Genomic DNA, 25,757 nt, shown 5'->3' with positions numbered 1-25,757 from the left:
TTTTGCTGTAACATTTAAGGGAACACCAGACTTTTTTTTAAAAAGTTTATTTAGAAAGTATCATAGTGTAAACAAATTGTACCACTTTGATTTTCTTTTAAAACAAGACTCAATGCAAAGCCGAAGCCACTCATGAAGATTGTGCTTCTCTAGAAAGTTGGGTTTTTTTTTTAAGAACATCTGTGAACCATACATGAATAAAGATCTCCTTTAAGGCAGAGGCTGGCCAGGATCCTGCTGTTTCATCTGCTGCGGACAGTGGACGGGGTCTCGTTTCTCACTAAGCAGCCATGTTGCCTGAGCAAGGGCGGTGGGGCGAAGGGTGTTATCAGGAGGGCTAACTGATGCGGAAGGATGTACAGGTTACATACCTTAAGGGAGCCTAGGCCTACGGCGGCTGATTTCCAAGGGCGTCGGTAAAAGGGCTTTATACCCAGGATGGCGTGAATCAGGACACCAGGGACATGGCCGACTGCAACCCTGCCTGCCTTGGTCTGGAGGTCGAGTCAATCCCCTCTGCACACAGGAGATGGGCGGCCTCCTGAAGGCGGACCGAACACAGGGCATCTGCCGCCACCTGCTGCGGGGCCGCGGGGTGTTCCCGGTCCCCGACACCCGACCTGGGAGAGTTCGTGCAGCCCTCCTGCCCCCTCCTGGGAGGCAGAGACAATCACAACCTTCCTAGGAGTTCTTAGAAGGGTCACGACGAGCTGTGTGGCACTTCCCACGTCCACAGTTTCCACGAGAGACATCGAATCCTGACGTTCACAGGGACTCTGGCTTCACATTCCCAAATGAAATCTTGCAGGAGAGACAGAAGTATTCCTTGAACAGTAATAAGCAATCGGTCAAGTGTCAACACCCACACAAGGCCATGGCAGCGGCACTATCTTAATCAGGCACGTGTCAGGTACCACGGCTTTCACGGCGGCTCACCACCCTCCGTGAGAGGCACCCGCAGAGACAGGAGGTCCAGAGGGGCTGGACAAGTGGCTCTTCCACAGGCATCAGGGGTTTGTGTGTGAAATCTGCTCCAACCTATGGACCAGCCACGTATGAACAAGTCATGTGATCAAAGCAACTCAACAGGGCCACAAGGCAAGGCCACCTGGCTAGGACTCGTGGGCCCTTTGAAAACAATGCTTTGGATGACGCTGTCACCAGAATCACTCGGGAGCCAAAAGTAGTCTGGCAGTTGGGTTTTCCTCGACTCTGTTTTAGTCTCAAAGGAAACCATTTCGATTTCACCAAGAGCAAGTTAAAGGGGGGAATGGATGGTAGGTCGCCACCGAAAATATTTAGTTTGCAAAGGGATCGTGAGTTACACATTTACTTAGAGAAACTTAAGAATCTGTAGGGTGTGTTGGCTTAAAAACACACACGGAGAAGACAGCACGAGTTTAGTACATTCGGATCTCTGAGTCACCGCTGCGGGGAAGCAGGGAGCGGCCGAGGGACGGCGCCCCGCCGGGCTCACAGCTCGTCCTTTGCCTGACGCAGGACGAAGCGGTGCAAGGAATCCAGGTCGCGGCTCCCGCTGTGCTCGCCAACCTTTTCTCCTCCACGGAAAAGCAGCAGTGTGGGATAGCCTCGTACCTTAAAAAAAGAAAAGAAAAGCTTAAAAAAGAGCCTGATTCATGCACAGAGTAAAATCAGAAAAGACCCTTGAGCCCAAGGAAGTCTACAGCTAGATTTTCAGAGCGCACAGACCCTCAGCAAACTACCCAAGGCTGCAGAAAGCAGAGCCTTAGGGCTCTATTTCACTTTTCAAACCCAAACAAAACACTTTCAAGATCAGCACTGAGGAGGCACTTCACCCTGAAGTGCGTCTCGGACTTTCACACCAGCCCTGGGGAGCTGGTGCGGGCCTGAGAGGCTGCACTCCTACAAGCTCCCGGGTGACATGCAGGTGCTCCGAGGCCACACTAAGGAGAAGCGAGAACCTCGTGGACACACGCCTGTCCGCTACGGCTCACCGCTTTTCTCTTGAAAACACAGACACGCCGTCTTCTAGTAAGCAGATGACGTTTGTGGTATTATCTCTTCTGATAAACTCCAGAGGCCTCAGAAGTGTTTTAAGAGAACAATACAAGTTGAAAAACAGAAACTGCAAGTGTTCTAGGCTATTCAGTGGTGCTAATAGCTTGGAAAGAAGGCAACAGCTGCATGAAGAAGCCAAGCCACGTGCCTAGGCTGCTGGTGCAGCCCTCCCAGCGGGGAAGTGTAGGATCAAACACTTCCTCTGTGGAGCGCCGCCTCGTGTCTGAAAAGCAAGCTCCTCAGGCGTTTACAAGGAAGGCGACGCGCCAGCTGTTCGGCCAACAAGAATGGTCCTGCAGGTGGGGTCCTGCCCTCCAGCTCTGAGTCTCAGCTACCGCCAGCCTCCCGCCAGGTGGGCAAGCCTCACTCCCCGCCCACCACCACGGAATCATGTGCACTCACAGAGAAAAGCCTTATCTTTTGGGAGAGCAGCTCTTTTTGCTTTTCAAATGAGAAAGGAAAAAACCTCAAGACGCTCAAAAGGACACGAACACTTTGTTGAGAGGAGGAGGGCAGCGTGAGTGACCTCGGATGAGGCCACCCCATCACAGTCCCCCTGGGAACCCCCCCACCCCCGTTCTGTCCCCAGGAGGCTCCGGCCATGCGGACCCACCGAGTACTTGCTACAGAGGTTCCGTTCAGCAGTGCAGTCCACCTCGGCGATGGTGACCTCCGCCAAGCCAGGGAATTCCTTCTTGGAGAGGTCCTCCCAGGTCGGGGCCAGGTCCTTGCAGTGCCCGCACCTGGGGACAGAGCATGACGGAGCCGCTGAGGCGTTGGATCCGCTCACCCATGTGCCGCTGCCCAGACGGCCTCCTGGGCCTGAGTTTATAAATGTCAGCCTTCCTCCTCCCCACCCCCGTCCCTGAATCCACATGTTCAGGTAACTGGACAGAGGCAACACGGTCTGAGAGCGATACTGAGCTGGGAAGCCTTCTCTGCGGTAAACTGCGGGCTCCCTTGTTTATAAGTGTACCGTGAGCAGGAGGTGAACAGGAAACAGGCTTCCAGGGTCACAGGTGCGAGGCACAGCCCGGAACCCACTGTGTTCTGCCGCCTCCGGTGCCTTGGTCTGGAGCAGCCCCCACCTCTGCTCCGGTCCCCAAAGGCCACGGGACGGGCAGGGCAGCTGACTGACATGCTGCATGGCTCCAGCGGCAACCCGAGCTCCAGTCAATTCCCCTAACATCCCGAGACGGATTGGCAAAGCTCCATCAGGAAGTTCACGGTGCTGAACCCAAACGGCCATCCGTGTGGAAGCGCACCCAGACCCCACATGACTTCAACATGATGCTGGCCGTGGGGCCAGTCTTGTTCCAGTGTTTTCTCCAAAGCAGGCTGAGCGTGAACCTCCTCCTCCTCCAAACTTCCGCCTACCTGAATGCAGGAGCTGAGCGGTAACCCTTCTTTTCCCCGAGAGCACGACTGTGTGTGAGCGTGGTATGTGCCCAACACTGAGTCTCGAGGCTCGGCACGCGAGTGGGGAATCAGGGTGTACCTTGAGGGCATGACGACAGAGCAGCTTCTGATCCAACAGCCACTTACCATGGAGCATAAAACTTGATGAAGGTTACGCCTTCTGCGATGGCGTCATCGAAGTTCCTCTCTGTCAATGCCAACACGGTGCCCTGAGGGGAGGGAAAAGCCACGACTCAAACACAGCAGATACGACCGTGTGGGTCAAGTTTCGGGATCCCGGAAATGCCCGTCAGACATCTTTAAAGTGCTGCAACGTGTGCTCCAAGGCTACATACACATACCCACATGACTCGCTTTTCACAAAACATCAGCAACTAATCACAGGTCCCACGGTCCGGAGCCCAGGAGATGCCGTGCGGACGGGCGGGCCACGCCCAGGTCTGCACCGCGTGGGCCTGGAGCCCCAAACACTGACCCAAGTCCAAACCGCCAGCCTCCCTGAAGTCTGCACACACACTGCTGTTCTCGCTGGTTCTACTGCTCTCATCTGTGGACTCGTAAAGAGATTTTCTTCTCTAAGGACCCTAGAAAAGCATAGGCACTGATGTGTTTTACAAATAAACAGGCTGCTTTCCATCTTAAAATTCAAAGTCAATGTGAAAACTGTTCAATCTGGAGAATTCAGGGCAAAGGGGCAGCGAGCCAGTCCGCTCTAAGCGCTTCCATCGGGATGGTTCTTTACAGAATTGTATCTACTCCTCCAAAAGTGGACGTGCCATCCTCACGTGGGAGCAAGGGCACGGCGCTGTGTCACGTGACTGCGTGCCACGGCCACCCCCGCGAGTCCGGGGCCGAGTCCTGGTGTCAGTGCCCAGGAGGCCATCTGGACCCTGCCACCTTTCTGTCCGGAGAGGTGACCACACTCCCCAAAAGATCCACTTAACGGTGGAAAAGGTGAGTATAAATAGAAACCGTCTGGGCTTGATGAAAACATCCCAGTATATAATTAGACTGGATCTGGGATGACCTTTACAACCACTGCAACATGCTCCCCTACACGGGGTCCGTAACTACAAAATCATTTCTTTACTTCTGAAAACAAAACGTCAATCTTTAACCAACATCCACGCAGTCCCCAGGCGCCGAGGTTCCCACTGTGGGCAGGGGAGGCCCACCGCAGCCCCACGTGGGGTGGAGGGGGTAGGTGGCCACTGGCTTTTCCAAGCATGGATGCCTGGCCTCGGGGCGTGGTGGCTCCAGCCAGTCACAACCACCCTGTGAGCACTGAGGCTAGAGGGTCACTGTGGGGCAGGGAGGGCGTCCCTGCCAGGACCAAGGCACCCCGTCCCAGGGAAGAACTCCACAGACCATGTGAACTCAATCAGCAACACGAGGATTCCACTTAGGAACTAAACTGACCACCACGCCTTACGGTTCCTAGCTGAGCAAACACAATTCTATTCCCCGAGTAGTCTCGTTCCCACCCCCGGCACCCGACTCATCTGGGGAGACAGACATCGGCTGCAGCTTCAGACGCACACACTGACCTGTCGCCGCGTCCACACCCCCCGCCCAGCCCTGAAAACCGCTTCCCCCCTCCCACCCTGAGCTCGGTGCACCGTCCCCCGGACACCCCAGTGCCCACCCAGCGTCCCTGGCCAAGCTCCCCACCACCCCAACGCGCTGGTGGAGCTGGACTCCCCTCAGCTGTGGGGGCCCACACCGCCCATCTCAATACAACCCTTTCCCTTCTCTTGCACACGGGCTGTAGCCGGGCAGCTTTCGTCAAGTCCCCATCTGTTCCAAGCCTGCCACTGGCTTCCTACAGACCTAAGACCCTTGGCGGGCTGACAAGACCTTCCTCGGCGCAGTGGCCACCTCCTCTCCACCCCACACGGCGCCCTTGTCCTCCTCGCCCTGCCCTCCTGCCGGCGCAGCCCCTCCAGCAAATACCCACTCGCCCCTCAGCTGTTCGCTGACACAAGGGCAGCGATGACTAACCCAAGGGCAGAACGCTCCAGAAACGTGGACACATACTTTCAGGATCCTTGTCTCACACCTGCTTCAAGGTGTTTAAAGAGAAACCCCTATAAGCACATAAAAGCAGGTGATGAGGTCGTGTTGAAACGTGGAGTGCGGGCCGTTCCCACACCGTTCCTGGTTGGCACCCACCTGGTCGGCCGCGGGCTCGGCGGCCAGCGCCGGGGCCTCCGAGGGCTGGGTGGGCTCTGGGGCGGCAGGCCCCGCGCTCTGCAGCTGCGACTGCACGTATTCCCTCAGCGAGTCCAGATCCCGCTTTCCCTTGTACTGGTCCACCTGTCGGGGCACAGGCACACGTCAGCGCTGTGGGCCCTCCCCTGCCCGCCCGGGAGCCCTGCCTTCGGGCGGCTCCCTCTGGGGGTCCTGGCCAGTGGCGTCCGCTGCTCGAATGTCAAGGCGAAGCATAAATGATCTGCTCTGAGCAGAGTTTGACAGGGCCTTTCTTCTGGGGAACCAAGGGTCACCAGGTCTGGGCGCAGTCCATCGGCCAGGGATGGAGCCGACGCTGACTCCCTCCAAGGTCAGGGCCAGAGCAGTGGAACAGGACCGTGGATCCAGCTTGTTCTAAAGATAACTTGAGCCTGCAATGCTGTGTGTCAACAGCTGACGGTTCCTCTCAACTACCAGATCTCACCAGGGAAGACCAAGGACCTCTCGTCCCGTGACATGTGTCCCTTTAAATCAGAGCCCAAACCACTTGTGCTGGCAGCTGTGCTGAGCTCAGTCACTCAGTCATGTCCGACTCTTTGCGGCTGCATGGACTGCAGCCCACCAGGCTCCTCGGTCCATGGGGATTCTCCAGGCTAGAACACTGGGATGGGTTGCCATGCCCTGTTAACCCACTTGACAGCTCAGCTGGGGCACAGACACACCTCCTATCTCCACACGGAGACCCGAAGACGCACCTTTTTGCCATCTCGGAACCAGAGGAGCGTAGGATAACCTCGGACCTGGTTTCCTGAGCAGAGTTCATAGTGCTGCGTGCAGTCCACCTGGAGAGAGAGACCGCACACCCAGTCAGTTTCTCCGAGGGCCTTCCTGACCAACTACCAACTGTCTGTCGGACACTCAGCACTTTTTTCAGAAAGAAAACTACTCAAGTCCCCCATGGGCAGAGTCTCTGCAGTGTCTGCAGATTCTGGAGAGACCTTTCCCAAGAACTGCTCAGCTGCCCCTGAGTGGAGGGGGCAGGGGAACAAGATGTACTTCAGAGATGTGATTTATTTTCACTCATTTAAAAACACCAGCTTTTAGGAAGTGATCATTTACCCTGAGCAGGTTAACAGGTGGAAAAAGGGACCCTACCCTGACAGCTGGAGAGGAGATGGCCTGCTGCTAGGGACAGAGACCCCCCCCCGCCCAGCCAGTCACAAGGTGAGCTGAGAAACGTCTTCTCAGGTCTACAGCCAGACCACCCTCAACACGCTCTATCTCATCTGATCTCGAAAGCTAAGCAGGGTAGGGCCAGGTTAGTACTCGGATGGGAAAAATGTCTTCTCAGGTTCAAGCTTACAGAGTTTTAAGATAAAGTGGAAAAAAGTCATCAGTTTTAAATAGGAGTATTTGGACTATAATAAAAAGACAAAACTGAAAAACAAACAAACAAAAAAAAACTCTAAGTCTTTAACAGGCAACAGTGAAAAATTCCTTTAATGACACTCTAACTTCCGAGGCGTTTGCTCCGAGCCCAGGTCTGCGCTCAGCGCTTCACTGCCACCCACTTCAGTCAGATCTCGTCCTGGTTTTGCAGAGCGGGAGACGGGGGTGCAGAAGTGCTTGAGGTGGCTGGCCACGTCTGTCTGAACCCCAGGCTTGTGCTTTTGGCATCTCCCCGTGCTGGGCAGAGCCTCTTATTAACTACTGGACACACGGCGCTGAGTCTGTATACGAATCAGTCCCCGGCAAAGCAGAGGAGGAGGCTTTCATAAAAAGCGATGCAGGCAGGGGTGTCTGGTGGGTGATGGGGGACGGATGAGATTACAAAGTGCTTGAAGATCCAGAAGCTACCCTAGATATTTCTAGAAAACCCAGTGGTTAGGCACCACTTCTGGCTTCCCCACGTGAAGTAGTAAAGGATTCCAGGCAGCAGGGTGAGCAAGTGGGGCTCACTTCGGGTGGGTCTTTTGTACCCTGTGTGGGCATGCAGCCGAGGTCCTTTAGGAACCAGCTCCTGGCTGAGACCCAGTGTGGCTGGTCTCTGAGGGCATCCAGTGAATGTTCTCTACGGCTCTGTCCCAGGTCTTGGCAGAAAGGCCTCTTAACAGGCCATGGCTTCAAAATCCACCAAGGAGCCAAAGCCCTAATTTTAATCTCTAGAATGTGGAAAAGTCAGCACTCTCGAAACCAGGTTGCCATCTGTGAAGGTGAAATGAATTATCAAGTGGCACATTAAATGGAATTAATAAATCAAGTTTGCGACTACACCCACAGAATTAATAATGGGCTACTCGGCTAATTAATCCAGCCAAAGATGGTCTATTTCCAGTTCAACAGGGTGCTCACTCACCTTGCCAATCTTGACAGTTTCGGAATGTTCAAGGCCCAGAGCCAGCTGCTCCCAGGTCGGAGCCAGAGCTTTGCAGTGACCACACCACGGGGCGAAGAACTTGATGAAGTGGTCTCCTTCGGGGGGAGAAGGCAGGGAGGGGGACAGAGTGATTCACAGCCACCCACATGGACAGAATGGGCGCATCTCAGCTCCGTCTTCCTGCACAGCTCAGCTCAGGATGAACCCTTCAGCCGGTAAGAAGTGACTCCCCATCAAATATGTCTCTATCCCTGAGTTCGTGGCAATCCTTAGAAAGGAATTTGTCACCTTTAAAGGACACCAGGGAACCAACTCATTATTTGGAAAACTGGCAAAAAAGGGGAAGAAGCGGGCACTTTACAGCCTGTCTTTCCTGAGATGAACTGCACTCTGGATAACAGAGTGATAAACAAGGGCCAGTTACCTCTTGCTGAAAAAAAATGAAGAAGGGACGCTGTCATTTCAGCAGTGGTGCTGGCTGGCATCTCTGGTGAATTACGGAATTCTGCGCAGTGATGGGCGAGGCTGCTGACATCAGAGAGAGACTGCCCAGCCATGCAGCCATGCTCACACCCCTCAAAACATCAAACACGGAGCGAAAACAGCCCTAGAGCCAACTGCCAGCTCACATGGAACAGAGACGTGAGAGCCCAGGGACAGAGAGGCTGTATTCCACACCCTGGGAATACAACGAGTCCCCACTGCGGGAAGTGTGCAGGTCTGTGTGCTTGGCAAACAGAAGGCAAGGGAGAAAGAGATGCTGAGGGAACAGAGAGACTGAAAGAGACTTAGGAGAGAGAGATTTAAAAAAGGAGAGAGACCAGCTTCAACTACTGTGCCGGAGGGCACACTCGAGTGACGAACCGGAGAGGAAAGTAACCGGTGGTTTCCGCCCGGTCAGGCAGGGCTCTTCGGGGGACAGAAGGAAGCGGGTGGGAGAGGAGCGGGGACGTGAGCTGGACAGTGGCTACAGGGTGAGTGCTTTACGACCATTCACTGCCCCTACACTGCTTTCTGTATCCAGCTTTTATTTCACGATAAAATAGAAGATTAAAAAAAAAAACCCAAAAACTCGAGTATCACTCTCTTGACTAGGACGTAAACCACATCATGACTGAGACACTGAAGACTTTTATCTCGGCTCTTCGACCTCGACCAGCCTAGGGCAAAGAAAGGCGTCAGGCTGCAGGCAGGGAGAGAAGCAACCAGCAGCCCTGACGGGGACCCAGGCTCCAAGTCAGGCTCCCGTGGCGACGCCCAGGGGGCACCTGGTCAGCACAGCAGTGAGGCGTCGGAGGGACCTGGGGGGAACTTGCTTCGACAGTCAATGTTTCGTATCAACTATACCTCAGTTCTTTAAAGTAAAACAAAAACAAATATATATATATATATATATATATATATATATATGTTAGCAGCTGGTCTGCAAGGCTGGAACCATGTCTCCCCAGACAGGCCCGTCACCGCCCCGAGCTGTGAGGTGGAGACAGCGGGTCCAGGACTTCCCAGCGCCTCAAGGGGAGCGGGGTCAGGGTGAGTGGGGCACCGCTTTCCCAGCAGACCTGCGGACTCGGCCCCTCGGCAGGTGACCCGCTCAGGGGGTAGGGCTGGGCTTTGGGTGGTTTTGGTAACACGTCCTGCGGGGAGTCCCAGCACACCTCAAAGTGACTCCCGGAGAACAGAAACCCTGAAGGTCCACTCCCAGAGCATCGGTACCAATAATGACCTTTAATTAAAAATCGAACGTGGCTGCAGGCATCACAAGTGATTCCAGCCTTGGAGGGGGTGGGTTTTCACTCCCAGCAGGCAGGACCCACAAGGCCAGACACAATTTTAAGCCCTTTTTCAGAACGGTCCTGCCTCAGTCACACGGAGGATCTCTCTCCAGGGCAGCATCTGAGAGCAGAGGTCAGCCTGGCGGCTGGATTCACGTTCAAGCCCTTCACTGTTGAGCCCACGCTTCTGAGCTTGTGAAGGGAGGTCTTACATACGTTATTAAGAAACTGTACTTGGGTCACTCTGACATTTAGGAGACTAAGAAAGTGAAAGTGAAAGTGAAGTCGCTCCGTCGTGTCCAACTCTTTGTGACCCCATAGACTGTAGCCTACCAGGCTCCTCAGTCCATGGAATTTTCCTGGCAAGAATACTGGAGTGGGTTGCCATTTCCTTCTCCAGGAGATCTTCCCGACCCAGGGATTGAACCCAGGCCTCTCGCATTGTACGCAGACGCTTTACCGTCTGAGCCACCAGGGAAGTCCCAGGAGACTAAGATGTGGTATCAAAAGAGTAGTTTATGGGTGAAGAACACGTATCCTGATTTGTGTTATAATGGTCCCAACTAAATTCTGCTTTAAACAGTTACGAGAAACCTTTGTTTCTGCCTCAGGTCAGTAAGCACGTGATTAAGGCTAACTAAAGAAACATCACATCATCCAGGGGTGCGAGTCCAGCCCGTGCACAAGTTAGGTGAGAGCGGCCAGTCCTGACGCGTGTGCTCCGCACACCCGAGGCTTCAGCCTGGCACCAGAACCGGCCTCTCCATCGGATGGAGAGGTGTCATCTCCAAGAGAAAGAGCGCTAGACACAGGTGTCGGCGGGGCTGCACGAGAGAAACCCTGGACAAACGCCACCCATGCAGTGGCCCCGAGCCCTCAAGCTGGGAGAGAAGCCCTGGCCACCTGGGAGGTAGGACCCCAGGCACGCCCCGCCCCCAGGGTTGCGGCCCGCCCCTAGTCACGCACGCACGCACGCCCGCCCGCCTACCTTGCGCCACGTGCAGCTCGAAGTTGCCGGCAGAGAGCTCGTACAGGCCTTGCTTGAGCTCGGGAGTGCGGGGCGGCTCTACCGCGGGCTCTGGAGTCTGATGGGGGAGACGGAACAAGAGTCACCTCGGATGTGTGTCGAGGCACCATGGAGCCCATCACGGCTTCTGCCTGGAACCTTCTGCCACTCCCCCCTCCGGGGGATGCTGCTGTGTCGAGGGGCTGCTGTGTCGAGGGGCAAGAGGCCCCTTGGCAAGTGGTGTAGGACTGATGCTCCAGGGCAACCAGGTGACAACCAGCGCCCCCCCCAAACCTGTCCTCTGCTGCCCTCAAACCCACCCCAACAGAGCAAACTGAAGGATGGGCCGCCCCAAACCAGCACCCTGTTGGGTTCGTGGAGAGGAGACCCGAGATGGCTGGCAGAACACAGCAGCGAGTGGCACCGAGGCACACAGGGGACAAAGCAGACAGCAGGCGGCCTGGCCACCCTTTATGCACAGCAGCAGTAAGGAAATCTGGGAAGGAAGGTGAAACTCTGAAGAGCTTATAAAAGAAAAAAAGTGACAAGAGGGAAATCTGGAGGGATCAAAGTCCTCAGAGAAAAAAACCACAGGGCAAACGTGGGCTGCACCTTTAAGAATGTAATTCACAGGACTGAGTTAGGGACAGAAACGGTGAAGGGACAAGCTGCTGCTGCTGCTAAGTCGCTTCAGTCGTGTCCGATGCTGTGCGACCCCATAGACAGCAGCCCACTAGGCTCCTCTGTCCCTGGGATTCTCCAGGCAAGAACACTGGAGTGGGTTGCCATTTCCTTCTCCAATGCATGAAAGTGAAAAGGGAAAGTGAAGTCGCTCAGTCGTGCCCCACCGACTCTCTTCGACCCCATGGACTGCAGCCCACCAGGCTTCTCTGTCCATGGGATTTTCCAGGCAAGAGTACTGGAGTGGGGTGCCACTGCAGTGGCTTTTAAAAAGGCGCTTCTCCAGTACCTGAGCAGACACCAGTATATAGCTAATTACTAACCACCAAACCACACCATTCCAGATATCTCATTTTCTTTTAGGCCAGCACATTTGTGGTCTCCAGCCAAAGCAAGCAGAGGTAAAGACATGATCACTGAGACATTATGGTCCTACAGACACGTGGGTGTCTATTATTCAGTTCTTATCTAGGGGTTCGTATTTCTATTAAAATGAATATCCAAGTCAAGTCATTAGAAGCTTTCAAAATGCTGAGAGCTCAAAGCTGGGCAGGGTTGTAACTGTAAAGCAGCATGAAGTTTCTACTTCTGCTTCACTGACGATGCTAAAGCCTCTGACTGTGTAGATCACAATGAACTTCTTAGAGAGGAATACCAGACCACCTTACCGCCTCCTGAGAAATCTGTATGCAGATCAAGAAGCAACAGTTAGAACCGGAAGTGGAACAACGGACTGGTTCCAAATTGGGAAAGGAATACATCAAGGCTGTATATTGTCACCCTGCTTATTTAACTCACATGCAGAATACACCAGGAGAAATGCTGGGCTGGATGAAGCACAAGCTGGAAATCAAGGTTGCCAGGAGAAATATCAATAACCTCAGATATGCAAATGACAACACCCTTATGGCAGAAAGCGAAGAGGAACTAAAGAGCTTCTTGATGAAAGTGAAAGAGGAGACTGAAAAAGCTGGCTTAAAACTCAACATTCAGAAAATTAAGATCATGGCATGCGGTCCCATCACTTCATAGAAAATAGATGGGGAAACAGTGACAGACTATTTTCTTGGGCTCCAAAATCACTGCAAATGACAACTGCAGCCAGGAAATTAAAAGACGCTTGCACTTTGGAAGCAAAGCTTTGACAAACCTAGACAGCATATTAAAAAGCAGAGACATTACTTTGCTGACAAAAATCTGTATAGTCAAAACTATGGTTTTTCCAGTAGTCATGTATGGATGTGAGAGTAGGACCATGAAAAAGGCTGAGCACCGAAGAACTGATGCTTCTGAACTGTGGTGTTGGAGAAGACTCTCGAGAGTCCCTTGGAGTGCAAGGAGATCAAACCAGTCAATGCTAAAAGAAATCAGTCCTGAATATTCATTTGAAGGACTGATGCTGAAGCTCCAATACTTTGGCCACCTGATGCGAAGAGCTGACTCATTAGAAAAGACCCTGATGTTGGGAAAGATTGAAGGAAGGAGGAGAAAAGGACAACAGAGAATGAGATGGTTGGATGGCATCACTGACTCAATGGACATGAGTTTGAGCAGGCTCTGGGAGCTGGTGAAGGACAGGGAAGCCTGGCGTGCTGCTGTTCACTGGGTCACAAAGAATCAGACACAACTGAGCGACTGAACAGCAGCAACGTGAAGCTTTCTGCTGCTGGCCTGACTTCCACACTACGTTTGTGTTAAGTGCTAAGGACCCACAGAGAAGGGTGTCTGAGAGAGACGGCTAAGGCACAGGCAGCGAGTCCAACACAGTGAAAGAGGGGGCTGGGTGTCGCTGTGTGTGCTCAGAGGGCCTGCGGTGGTAAAACGCCCACTTGTGGCACCAAAGGAGCACGTCTTTGGTCCTTGTTCCATGGCAGGTAAAGATAGATGATTGTTACAGGAACTTCACAGTGTATCACAGAATGGGTCCCGTCCCCAAGCTGGGGACAACGTGGGCTTAAGAGTCTTAAGAAAGCAACCTGGGGCTTCCCTGGAAGTCCAGTGGTCAAGAATCCGCCTGCCAATGCAGGAAACACGGGTTTGATCTCTGGTCTGGGAAGATCCCACATGCACAGAAGCAACTAAGCCCGTGAGCCACAACTACTGAGCATGTGCTCCAGAGCCACGCTCCGCAACCAGAAACGCCCCACAGGGAGACAGCTCCTGAGCGTGTGCTCCAGAGGCACGCTCCCCAGAGACGCCCTGCAGGGAGACAGCTCCTGAGCGTGTGCTCCAGAGCCTGCTCCCCAGAGACGCCCTGCAGGGAGACAGCTACTGAGCGTGTGCTCCAGAGCCACGCTCCGCAACCAGAGACACCCCGCAGGGAGACAGCTCCTGAGCGTGTGCTCCAGAGCCTGCTTCCCAGAGACGCCCCGCAGGGAGACAGCTCCTGAGCGTGTGCTCCAGAGCCACGCTCCGCAACCAGAGACGCCCCGCAGGGAGAAGCCTGTGCCCCAAAACTAGAGCGAACTCCTGCGCCTCAACCAGAGAAGAGCCCGCGCAGCAGTGAAGACCCAGCACAGCCAAGAATAAAGACCTTTTTAAAAAATGAAAGCAGCTCGGCACTACTCAACAGGAGCTCTAAAAGTGGTCTGGCTTTTTTATTTTTTGCCTTGCAATGTTATGTTTGGATATTCTAAAAAGTCACTCCAAACTAGGGAAAAAAGTCCTTTACAAAGATAGCGTTTCTGATGAGAGAAAAATTATCTCAACAACCTAAATATCCAATGACAGAAAAAAGGTTAATTCTGGCATATCCAGAAGATAAAATATGATCACTGTAAAGATGTTCAACTATATAAAAAGATCATTAGTGAAATGAACCATGTCTATGTGGTGATGACTACTTAAGGAAAAAATACAGAAGGAAACATGGAAATATAAAAATTGGAGTAGAAGGTAAGAAATGACAGATTTTCCTTGACTTTAATATATTACTATAAAAATAGGAGGGAAACCCCTAAATTTATCCTGTTTAAATAGGAAAACGTATATATTAAGTTATTTTTAGTTATAAATACAGAAGGGTTTCCTGGTGGTTCAGATGGCAAAGAATCTGCCTGCAATGCAGGAGACTCAGGTTCAAACCCTGGGTCGGGAAGATCGCCCGGAGAGGAAATGGCAACCCACTCCAGTATTCTCGCCTGGGGAATTCCAGGGACAGGGGCGGGCTACAGTCCATGGAGTTGTAACGAGTTAGACACGACTGAGAGACCAACACTTTCATAGAAGTTTTTAAAAAAAGCTTTCACTTAAAATATAAAGCAAAATTCATATGGAGAAGAATTTTGGTTTGTAATATGAAGTCTGAATACTTGAATTTTTCTGTAATAAGCCACCCTATCATCATTTCCAGCAATTACCTGAGATGCCCACGGCTCTGAGACGCCAAGATATGGCAGGGGCGGGTGACTGAGGTCTGGGGTGGGATCCACGTGGCTATGCCCCCAGGACAGGCCCTGAGGTGGGCAACGCTGAGCCTCGGCCTGGCCACACCGTCCCCAGCCTGTGCTCTGGGCTCCACCCCGAAAGGGATGTCAGCTGGGGAGATGACGGCTTTCTGCCATCCTGACCCTGGCTGATGGCTTCCTGAATACAGTTATCACAGAAGACTGGCTTTTTGATGAAAAACTTACTTTAAATGTTTGTGGAGACTATGAACTCTCCTTTAAAACTGGCTTCCTCCCCGCTCCAGGGAACACCAAAAAAACAATCAAAAAAAAAAAAAACAAAAAAACAACTTTAAGTTTAAATCTATGTGAAAGTTACACCTGCTGGTCCAGCTTTCTTGTCGTGACAAAGATGCAAATTTACTCTGAGGGGTTTGTGGTTTCCCTGTTACCTAAAATCAGACACAGCTCTGGTCAACACTTACTCAACACTGTACGCCAGCGGTCTTCAGCACGCAGTTCTGGGTGGTGGCGCTCAGTCGTGTCCGACTCTGCAACCCCGTGGACTGTAGCCTGCCAGGCTCCTCTGTCCATGGGATTTCCCAGGCAAGACTACTGGGGTGGGGTGGGTTGCCATTTCCTTCTCCAGGGGATCTTCCCGACCCAGAGATCAAACCTGTGTCTCTTAGGTTGGGAGGTGGGTTCTTTACCACTGAGCCACCAGGGAAACCTCCAGACTTTTTAAAATGTGAGATAAAAGCAGCACTTGGGAAGTAGCTGGGTTTCTGATCGGCTCTGACCTCTATACAGAATGTAGGGGAGAGCTGAAGGACCACACAGACACCCTGGAAGGGGACAGCAGAAGGCCCCTGCAACCGCCCAGACCAGCTCCAGGCCAGGGGACACTCGCCTGATGCGAGACCACAGACTGAGTCAAGTGCTGAGACGGAAGCCACGTGCAGAGACCTCAGACGCACTCAGGCCTCATCAGAAACGTGAAGCAGGCGCACTGGCCACCTCTGCTCCCGTCAGGCCCAGCTCGGCCTCTGTGGCTTGGGCCCTCAGCACTCACCAGAAGGCAGCGTGCATGGAGGGACACTGCGTGGAGGGCTCACTGTCATCGTGATTTATGACAAGACGGAGACGCCTATCGTCCACTGGGGGACTGAGGACTACAGATTTTTCTCAGGAACGCTACACGTAACCATGTCTTTAAAAAGCATCTCAGTAACACAACACTGTAAGTCACTACACTTCAATTAAAAAAAAACAGGCCTCAGAAATCAGAGTCTCCACAGTTACATCCTCAGAGCAGGAAGTAGTGGCCATTAAGACACAGGGAGTTCAGGATATTAAGTTTTGTCATCAGCAACGCCACCAGGGCTGTGGGGCTGAGCAGCAAAGGAGAGTCACACTGGGGGTACGGCCCAAGGCAGTGGGCTGTGGAGGTGGGGAGGGCTGAGCTGGACTGGGCGCCCCGGCAGAGGCCTGGCCCCCGGGAGGCCGCGAGTCCATCTCTGGCACTGAGGAATTAGCGTGATTTGAATGACGCGTGAGACAGGAGTGGAGGGTACGTTAAAAAGGAGTAAGTCGCTTCTGTGGGCTGCATTCTGAAATGGTTACCGACGGCCCTGACCGCATCCAAACAAGGGGTGGGAAGGCCGGAGACCAAACTGCCAGCACTGCTGGGGCCAGAGGTGGACACGCAGGACCACCTCCACTGCGCGCTGCCCACCACTCACCACTCTTCTCCCTACTTCTGTGCGTGTTTGAACATCTCCAAATAAAAAGCTTCTAAAACTTCATCTTTTCCCAGTAAGGTACTTAGAGAGTACTCAAATTCATAGAGACAGAATATAGGGTGACGAGTGCCAGGGGCTGGGGAGTTAGTGTTTAACAGGAACAAGGTTTCTGCTTATTGTCCATTTGCTCAGTCCTGTCCGACTCTTTTGCAGCCCCAGGGACTGTAGCCCACCAGGCTCCTCTGTCCATGGGATTCTCCAGGCAAGAATACTGGAGTGGGTTGCCATTTCCTCCTCCAGGGGATTTTTCTCAACCCAGGGATCAAACCCATGTCTCCTGCTTGGCAGGCGGGTTCTTTACCACTAAGCCATCTGGGAAGCCCGGGTTTCCACTTGGGAAGATGGAAAATTTCTGTGGGTGGATGGTTGCACCGCATTATGAATGTATTTAATACCACTGACTTGTACACTGGAAAATAGTTAAGAGGGTAAATTTTATACTGTATTTTATCAGAATTTTTAAAAATCGCAACACCAATAACAAAAAAGTGAATCTTTACCTATGATATCACTGAGTTCTAAAAAGTTGCTTTAAGATGGTAGCTAATCTGGCCTCTTTACTACCCCGCAAATGCAGGAAGAAAGAGGGGTGGCCGTGTGTGCACTCACAGGGGGCTCCTCGTTCAGTGTCTGCAGCATCCATTTTTCCAGGGCCTGGAAATCCCGGGGACCCTGGTACTTCACAGCTTCTTGGCCAGGCTTGAAGAACTTCAAGCTGAAAAGAGTAACAGAGGATTAGACGGAGTAGATTTTAAAGCACTTCAAACTGCTCCGAGCAAAGAATAAACTCATTTAGCGAAGCAATCATAAAAACGGGGTGTTGGCGGGCTGCAGCCAGCTCACCCCTGCCCCTCTCTGATAACGCTTGGGAAAAAAAAGAAAAGCAATGTTCGAGGAGGTGGCATATTCACTTAATCCTCACTTAATCCTCAATCCACACCCCCAGTGTGACTCTCCTTTGCTGCTCAGCCCCACAGCCCTGGTGGCGTTGCTGATGACAAAACTTAATACCCTGAACTCCCTGTGTCTTAATGGCCACTACTCCCTGCTTCTCGTGTTCTTCTTGAAAAACAAAACCAAGGTGAACATATCAGGCTGAGCCCCACAGATCCAAGGATTCAGGAGTAAGAATTCCCCAGGTTCCCCTGCCTGGTATTCGTTGTCCTTTCCCGGCTTCAGTCGTTTTTATGTTCTGCATTTTGAAGAACAATCTAGAACTGTCGTGGAAACTGCACTGTTCTGCAGTAAATTTATTTCCAGGCTATTTCCTGTCAGCTATTCAATTTTCACAAGGCGTGACTATCCAGCTACAATGAGAGCTCAAGTTTCCAACTTTAAGCACAACCCTGACTTTGGTTGATAACGGCCTGTTCACTTGTCCCCAGAGAAGGACTCTTTTCTATTTTCCACACATACGAGCCTCTGAAGGTATCTGCAGACGGAGCAAGAGTTCTGCCCTTGGAGGGGAGCGGGGACATCACCTGGCTCTGTGGCAAAGAAATCGAGTGCCAATTCAAGAGATGCAGGTCCAATCCCTGGGTGGGGAAGATCCCCTGGAGAAGGAAATGGCAACCCCCTCCAGCATTCTTGCCTGGGAAATCTCGTGGACAGAGGAGCCTGGTGGGCTACGGTCCACGGGGTCGCAAAAAGGCATGACTAAGCGACTAAACAACAACAAAAGGCATCATCAGAGCCTGAGACGAACAGGTCCAAAGCCGGGCCGCTGCCTGGGCGACGAGACAACGTGCTCCCGACAGAACATAACAGGAGGTGTCAAGGGGCGCAGGGAGGGGAGGGAATAGTTCTCTGATTGACAGAATAGAAGGCGTCAAGGATGGAAGGGGAAGCATGGCTACTAAAATATGGCTACTGAAAACAGAGCAACACAGACTAGCATTTTGGGGCAAGCCTACCCATCTAAACACCCCCTAATGCTTCCTGGCGTGTATGTGGATTTTGCTGGAGATGCCCAACGTGCAGCATCAGAATATACGAAGTTAAGATATGCAGAAATCACAACTGTGCGTTTGGATGGCTGACCTCACAAAGATCTTAAAATGAAGCTTCACACCAAACAAGAAAACCAACACATTGGCTGCAGAAGGCATTCAAGTGAGAATGGGCTTACCAACCTCACCCAGAAGCTCAGATTCTGTGATAGGCTAGGGGACACCTCGATGTGACTCCAATGAAGTGTATCTCTCCCCTTCCCTGGCAGCTTATGCTTTTATAACCATGACAAAAACCATGAAGTTTAACATTTCAAGCAACTCAACCTGACCTCACGCCTGTGACCACCGGTGCCCGCCCCCTTGAGATGCTCTGGAGACGTGCGCTGCGCCCACTGAGGACTGGGGTGACCCGTCCTCCACACCTCCCTCTCGGCCAGGCGCCACCCTCCGACAGAGCGCTTCAGGATGGAAATAAGTGGCTCCTCGGAGTGTTAGAAGGAAACCAAGCATTGCTGACCTCGCCTCTCGTTTCTTTGCTAAGGTTAAAAGCAGGAGAGCCTCATCTGTTCATTTTTCCTCATTCGGTATACACTGATTGAAACGAAACTGATTTTTAAAAATCTCCTTCTGTTATTGGATTAAAAACCTTTCTAAGCTGCACAAGTCTGAGATTCTGGAGACATTCACAGACCCTGGGGAGAGACAAGCTTCCCTGACGGGGCATCTAACTTCGTTTTCACCATGGATGGAGAGGCAGGCGGTAGTGGAGAGCAGGCCATCGGGTTCAAGCGCCAAGGACAGCCCCAAACCTTTCTGCTGCTGCCGAACCTCCGCCGTGGGCACCTGTTTTCCTGGTGAACTGTCTCTCTCTCAAGGAGACTGCAGGGGAGACAATCCCACTGACGGGTCTCTCTGGAAACAGCAAGACGAAGTCCTACCACCATAGATGGGATGGTGTTATGAGGTGACTAACAGATCTGCCGGAAGTCCTGACCCATGCTACCACAGACTGTGACCTGAATTAGAAACAGGATTTGCATGGAAGCAATCAAGTTAAAATGCGGTCAGTAGGGTGGGCCCTAAGCCAATACCGTGTTTCCCTGATGGCTCAGCTGGTAAAGAATCTGCCTATATTGCAGGAGACCCTGGTTTGATTCCTGAGTCAGGAAGATCCCTTGGAGAAGGGATAGGCTACCCACTCAGTATTCCTGGGCTTCCCTTGTGGCTCAGCTGATAAAGAATCTGACTGCAATGCAGGAGACCTGAGTTTGATTCCTGGGTTGGGAAGATCCCCTGGAGAAGGGAAAGGCTTCCCACTCCAGTATTCTGGCCTAGAGAATTCCATGGGCTGTATAGTCCATGAGGTCGCCAAGAGTTGAACACAACTAAGCAAATTTCACTTTCTTTCTAAGCCAATATGACTGGTGACTGTATAAAAAGGGAAATTTAGACAGAGAGACGGCACACAGGAGAAGGCTGTGTTGAGGAGGAGGACTGGGGTGGTGCTTCTCCAAGTCAAAGAACATCAAAGATTGCCAGAGCCAGGAAGAGGCAGAGGAGGATCTCCGAGGGCTTTCAGAGCCTTGATTTCTGGCTTCTGGCCCCTGGGACCATGAGAGTTTGCCTCTCTGTTCTTTTTGGGGCACTCTGCATGGCAGCCCTGGAGACTTCCTTCAGCTCTGCCCCTGCTAACATTTTCCCAGATGATAAAGATGCTTTAATGGCTCAACAGGAAGATCTCAAAACAGCTTCCTGAGCACAGGCAGCCTTCTCTAGGGACCTAGGAACCCAAGCTCCCCCCCTCTCCGACCCTTTACTCCCGTTAAAGGTGCCCGGAAGGGATGACACAAGCATTAATGTGCTGACCCCCCCATCCCCCCAACGCCCAGCATTTACAGCATCATCTGATCCAGGCCTCGAAACGCCTCTAGAAGCCCGCACAGGTCAATGTGTGAAGGCCCTAGGCCCCTACATTTTATACAGCACGGCCCCACCTTCTGCATTCTGTGAAAAGAATCTGGTGTTGGTTGTGATGGTCACAGGGCTCCTTTGCAAACCATGCAGTGGGAGCTGGTAATTCTCTTTAACGACCCTAAAGCAGGGTCTGGTTTCTTGGAGAGATCACATCTTCTAAAAACCAAATCAGGATGCCTGCTCCAACGTGGATCTTTTGATATCTGTGAACAGCGTCTGTGGGGTCACTGATGGTGCACCCAGAGAGCTGAGACGAGCAGGCCTGGGTGGGGTGGGACCCCCCCCCACCCCCCTTTCCACGCGGCCCCTCGGGTTTGAAGATCAGCTCCAGTCTCATACAGGATTGACTTCATTCATCAGTTTGAACAAACGTTGGGACCTGCAGTGCCCGACCCCTCCCCCCCAACCTTTTGAAAATGGCATCTTCCCCTTTTTGAAGATGTGACCTTCACCCCAACATCGAATGCAGAGTCTGTCTTCCAACAAGATCCTGCCTCTCTGGCCACAAGGTCTGTTTCTGGAATGAATACTCCATCCAAGGTGGGCCAATCAGCGATGGGCCTAAGCCCACCATGGCAACAGAGCGATGCAGAGCTGGCAAGTTGAGTCACCTTGAGTGGGGCGCAGAGAAACAGGCCTCCAGACCCGTGGAGCGGCACCTCGGCGCTCCCACAGCCTGCAGACTAAGCCAGCTTCATCAAGCCCCTCTTTTGTTCAATTAGCCAGTTTCAACTTCTGTTCTTAAAAACTATTTTAACTGCCAAGGAAATAGAGTCTCACTTATTGGAATGACTGCACTTTCTTTCCAACAAAAACGGCCCTTGTGCTGGTCATGTGGGGAATAACTGCAGAAGAGAGACTGAAGAATTAACAGCGGGACGGGGATTCCCTGATGGTCTAGGGGTAAAGACTCTGCCTTGCAATAATGCAAGACGCCAGTTCGATCCCCGGTCCAGGAGGATCCCACAGGCCTTGGCGCGGGTAAGCCGGTGTGCCACAACTACTGAGCCTGGACTCTAGTCTAGAGCTGCACCACTGAAGCCCGTACGTGGAGAGCCTGTGCTCTGCAAAGAGAAGCCACCTCAGTGAGAGGCCTGGGCCCACAAGCGGAGAGTAGCCCCTGCTCGCCGCAACTAGAGAAAAGCCTGTGCACGGCCACAAAGACCCAGAGTAGTCAAAAACACACAAATCTTACAAAAAAGAAAAAAAAACCAGAGTGACCAAAAATTCAGACAAAAATTCCTGACAGTCGGTGTTCATTGGAATATCAGATGTGGTAAGACCTCATGGAGAAAAATACCATTTTTGTCTGGCAAACACGTTCATAATTATATAAAAAGGAAAACTCAGCTAATTGAAGCCTTTTTCCAAACAAAGTACAAAAAAGCATCTAACACACAGCGCGCAAATAACCCTCCCTAACAATAGGGACTGCCGGCTCCAAGCTAGCATTGCCTCGCTTCTCAGAACTACAAAGTTGCCAAAAACGCAACTTGCACTTCGTTTGGCCTGAGGCGGTTGGTGAAACACCAAGACGTGGAGGGCGCAGGGCGCGCGCCCGTCACTCACGTGGGGTACCCGCGCACGCCCTGGGCGGAGCACACCTCCGAGTCGGCCGTGCAGTCCACCTTGGCCACGTACACCTTGGCGTCCTCCAGGCTGTTGTACTTGTCTGCCAGGTCGTTCCAGGTTGGCTGCAGCCGCTGGCAGTGTCCACACCTGTAACAAGGGGGCGGTAAGAAGCGTGCTCAGCGCGGGGGCGGAGGGGCCAGCCCAGCTCCTCAGCCAGCCATCTCCTAGCCTAGCGGGGCGCTCAGATCCCACCCTTGTTCACACCGGTATCCACTCTCTTCTCTCTCTGGTCGGGAGAGCCCCCTCGCTCCTTCTCGGTGGCAGCAACTCCGCCCTTCTCGCTGCCATGGTCCCTTTAGGGTCAGGTCTCCTCCCCCATGTAACCCACTCTCTCCAAATATAAGTCAGTCTCAGAATGAAATCCGTTCTGCATTCTCACCAGTGAGAAGATTAAAAAAAAACAACACGCTTGTGGCCACTCAAAACTTCTAAATGTGACACACTCAAATGGACACTTAAAATATTCACTGTAAGAATTTAATGACATAAGTATTTTAAAATCATCTATCATTTAAAATAATATGCTGACTTAAAATGATTGCTTCTACTTGTCCCATTTCTTGACAGCATCAGTCTCTTCCCCATCGCTAAATCTTTTTGAGTCATATGGCTGATCATTGTCTTTAACTGTCAGCTGTTCACAGGGCCATACTTTTGATACTGAAAACTGAATCTCAGACCCCAGGAACGCTCTCAAAGCATTAGAGCACATGGTCTGCTCCCCCTTCTCCTGGTGAGTGTGAATTCCTGATCTCTGCCATGGAACTCCTCGCTGTAGTGCTTTTTAGAGTGCTGTCAGAACACCCAGCACTTCTAAGTTCCTCCTCAAAGCAGTTTCTCCACAAAATCAGTGTTAAGTCCCCTTGCCTCTTTTCTGACAGATGACCTCACCAGGAAGCATCTAGAGGCAGCACTAGAAGAGCTTGCTTTAAGCAAACTTTCCCTAAGCAACACCTTCTAGGCCAGAGGAGAGAATCCTGCTTTATAAGAGACTCAAATATAATATGAACTCTCTTTTCTGGAAGATAACTTTGAGGGGAAACCACCTTCAGATTTAAGTAGATGTGGTGCAAGTGCCAAGACGACAAGCATCTTCCTTTCTACAACTGGATGCCCGAGACGTGTACGAAGTGCTCAGCAACTTCCTCGTGACGGTTCCATGGGTGCCTCACACTCAGCACTCTGGTTTTGGACCCTTGGGGCTACAGCACAAAAACTGAGACTGCAGCTGCACTGAGGCAGTTTGTGGTCAGTAACAGAGCAAAGCCACCTGGTCCTTTCGAGGCGGCGGCCCCAACCTTGACCTCGTTGTCACCAGATTCAATGTGACCTGAAAACTGGCCATACAGAAGCTATGATCTGACGCTGGCACACCATTTACCGCAGTAGGACAGCCCTGCCTCTGCTAGGTTCAGAGCAAACACACAGGATCAATGCTATCATTGGCTCCTGCCCCCGAATCCTGCATGGGTGCGCAACATTTCAGAGACTGAAATTGCAAAGAGACCAGGGGCAGCCCAGTGTATACTAGCTGATACTCCAATTTGCTCATAAAGTCTGTTAAATGCTGTCACAGAAACCCACACATCTGTTTAAATATTTCCTAGTAGACTACGAGAAGGCAAACAAAAACTTTAAAAGTTACTTTTTCTGGGAGCATCCACCTAAAACTCTGTAAGCCGCACACAATGAAACAGGAATGTACTAGTCCTCTCCCTCACTCAGGCCAGGACTAAATGGTGAGCATCACAGAGACTCCAAATCCAAAACTCCATTGGCACTGCGGGGACCTACGATGTCTACATGTCAGGTGTCTTTAAAAAAATAAATAAACCAACCCAGGGGCAGATTTATTCCACAGAAGCAGACTTCAGTTCAGTAGTGTATTTAACTGCAACAGCTACTCTGAGAACACCCTCCACAAAGAAACTATCCACAACCATTACATTTCTATACCACTGGGTTCTAAAAATTCAGCTCCTTTGGTTCTTGAAACACAAGCTATCCCATAAATACAGTTAGGAAATGACAAGTCTGAGCTCGACTGAAAGTGTCGATGTCACTCCAAAGGAACTGAAATGTAGTAATAACCTGAATATGGGGGGAAAGTTTTCCTCCAACTTATGCCGGCACATTTTCTCAACAGGCGGCTTTTCTTGGGCATCTTCTTCCTAATCCTTTTTGCATCCCTTTCCCACATCTCAAGGAGTCTCTTGGCTCTGGGCAAGAATGCCAAATTCTGCAGTGAAGCCTGCAAAGGTCTGGGCCCTAGACCGACTGGCTGCGCCGCCCACAGAGGACCCCCCTCAGCGGGCATCTAGGCCCTGGGAGAAGGCACTCGGTCCCTCTGCTCGTGTCAAGGGCCAGAAGTCTCTTGGACGACTCGCAGGGCAAGGGTCTCTGGGGTCGGCACCAAGGCTCACAGCAAAGCCCCCCATCCTGGAACCACGGCGGGGGCGGGGGAGTCTGTCCAACGCTGTGCCTTTTCCCACCTCACACTTCCCAGATGGCCAGGCCCCAAGAAAGCGGAGGGGAGCACGCGCCCGAGCACAGCCTTGGGTCGGGGGTCAACAGCTCCTGTCACCTGGAGCACAGCTCGCCACGCCCCCGGAGCTGCGGAGGGGCCCCCAGCCTCCAAAAGGCACCCCGATTCCCGGGAGAAGAGTGGGAACCCTCTAATGTCCGGACCACCCCCTCCCACCTCGCGAACGCAGAGCCTGGGAGTCCCTGAGTTTCAATTAAACCCCCAGGCCGGGGTCCGCCCTGCAGCGAGCGCACGGGACAGGAAGTCCACGTGTACACGCCGGACCCCGGGTGTCCGCGCGGCCGCACGTGGCCTCCGGGTACCGGCCGAGCCGCAGGCCGCTGCCTCCGACCAGCGCATTAGTTTGGGGCTGGGGAACTGGGGGCGGACGGGTTCCGGGCTCCCAGCGGCCCCGATGGACAATGACCCCTGCCCCGACCCCCCGGTACCGGGACCGGGGGGCCGGGCGAAGGAGCCGGAGCGTCGGCCTTTTCCGGTTCGGCCCTCGGGGACCGCCCCCTCTCGCTTGGTCCCGGCCCCTGCGCCACGTCAGCGGCGAGCGCCCAGCCCGCGCCCCCAGGCGCGAAAGTGCCCCTGCCCCTCGCCGGGCGCCCCAGGACGCGGGCCCGCGCCCCACGCGCCAGCCCCGGCCCGACCAGCGCCCGCAGAGCCCCAGGCGGCCGGCGCGGCCAGTTACCAGGGCGCGAAGAACATGACGAAGTGCGCGGCGCTCTGGATGCCGTGCGCGAACATGTCGGCCGTGTACAGGTGCTTGGCGTGCGGGTCCTGTCCGCCCCCACCGCCGGCCGCGGGGGGCCCGTCCGCCGCCGCCGACCCCGGCTCCTGGGCCCGGGCGCCCCCCCGCCCGCCGCCGGCGTCCAGCAGCAGCAGCAGCAGCAACAGCAGCGGCGGCGGCATGGCCGGGGCCAGGGCCCGAGGCCGCGGCGGGAGGAGGCGTCCGGCGCGCGCGGGCATCTCGGCGGGCTGGGCGCGCTCTCG

At 53.0% G+C, this 25,757-nt stretch overlaps 1 protein-coding gene across 2 annotated transcripts; it reads right to left on the bottom strand.

Annotated features, from left to right (window-relative positions):
- Positions 1-39: 39 nt before the first annotated feature.
- On the bottom strand, positions 40-25,757 carry TXNDC5 (thioredoxin domain containing 5). 2 transcript variants are annotated; one of them, NM_001206732.1, is made up of 10 exons: positions 25,456-25,757; positions 22,172-22,321; positions 17,286-17,391; positions 10,790-10,886; positions 8,006-8,121; positions 6,405-6,491; positions 5,632-5,775; positions 3,586-3,668; positions 2,654-2,783; positions 40-1,596 (listed from the first exon to the last, which is right to left on the bottom strand). In NM_001206732.1, the coding sequence occupies exons 1-10, from the start codon at positions 25,731-25,733 to the stop codon at positions 1,474-1,476; spliced, it is 1,314 nt and encodes a 437-aa protein (NP_001193661.1). In that variant the 5' UTR covers positions 25,734-25,757; the 3' UTR covers positions 40-1,473. The 2 variants fall into 2 exon arrangements, with proteins under 2 accessions (NP_001193661.1, XP_059736413.1); XM_059880430.1 differs by lacking the exon at positions 25,456-25,757 and adding an exon at positions 24,326-24,523 and having other exon boundaries at positions 1,315-1,596.

This window comes from Bos taurus, chromosome 23 (assembly GCF_002263795.3).
Source record: "Bos taurus isolate L1 Dominette 01449 registration number 42190680 breed Hereford chromosome 23, ARS-UCD2.0, whole genome shotgun sequence".
Classification (NCBI taxonomy): domain Eukaryota; kingdom Metazoa; phylum Chordata; class Mammalia; order Artiodactyla; family Bovidae; genus Bos; species Bos taurus.
Note: the sequence above shows the minus strand (reverse complement) of the source record. Positions and strands in the feature narration are given on the sequence as shown.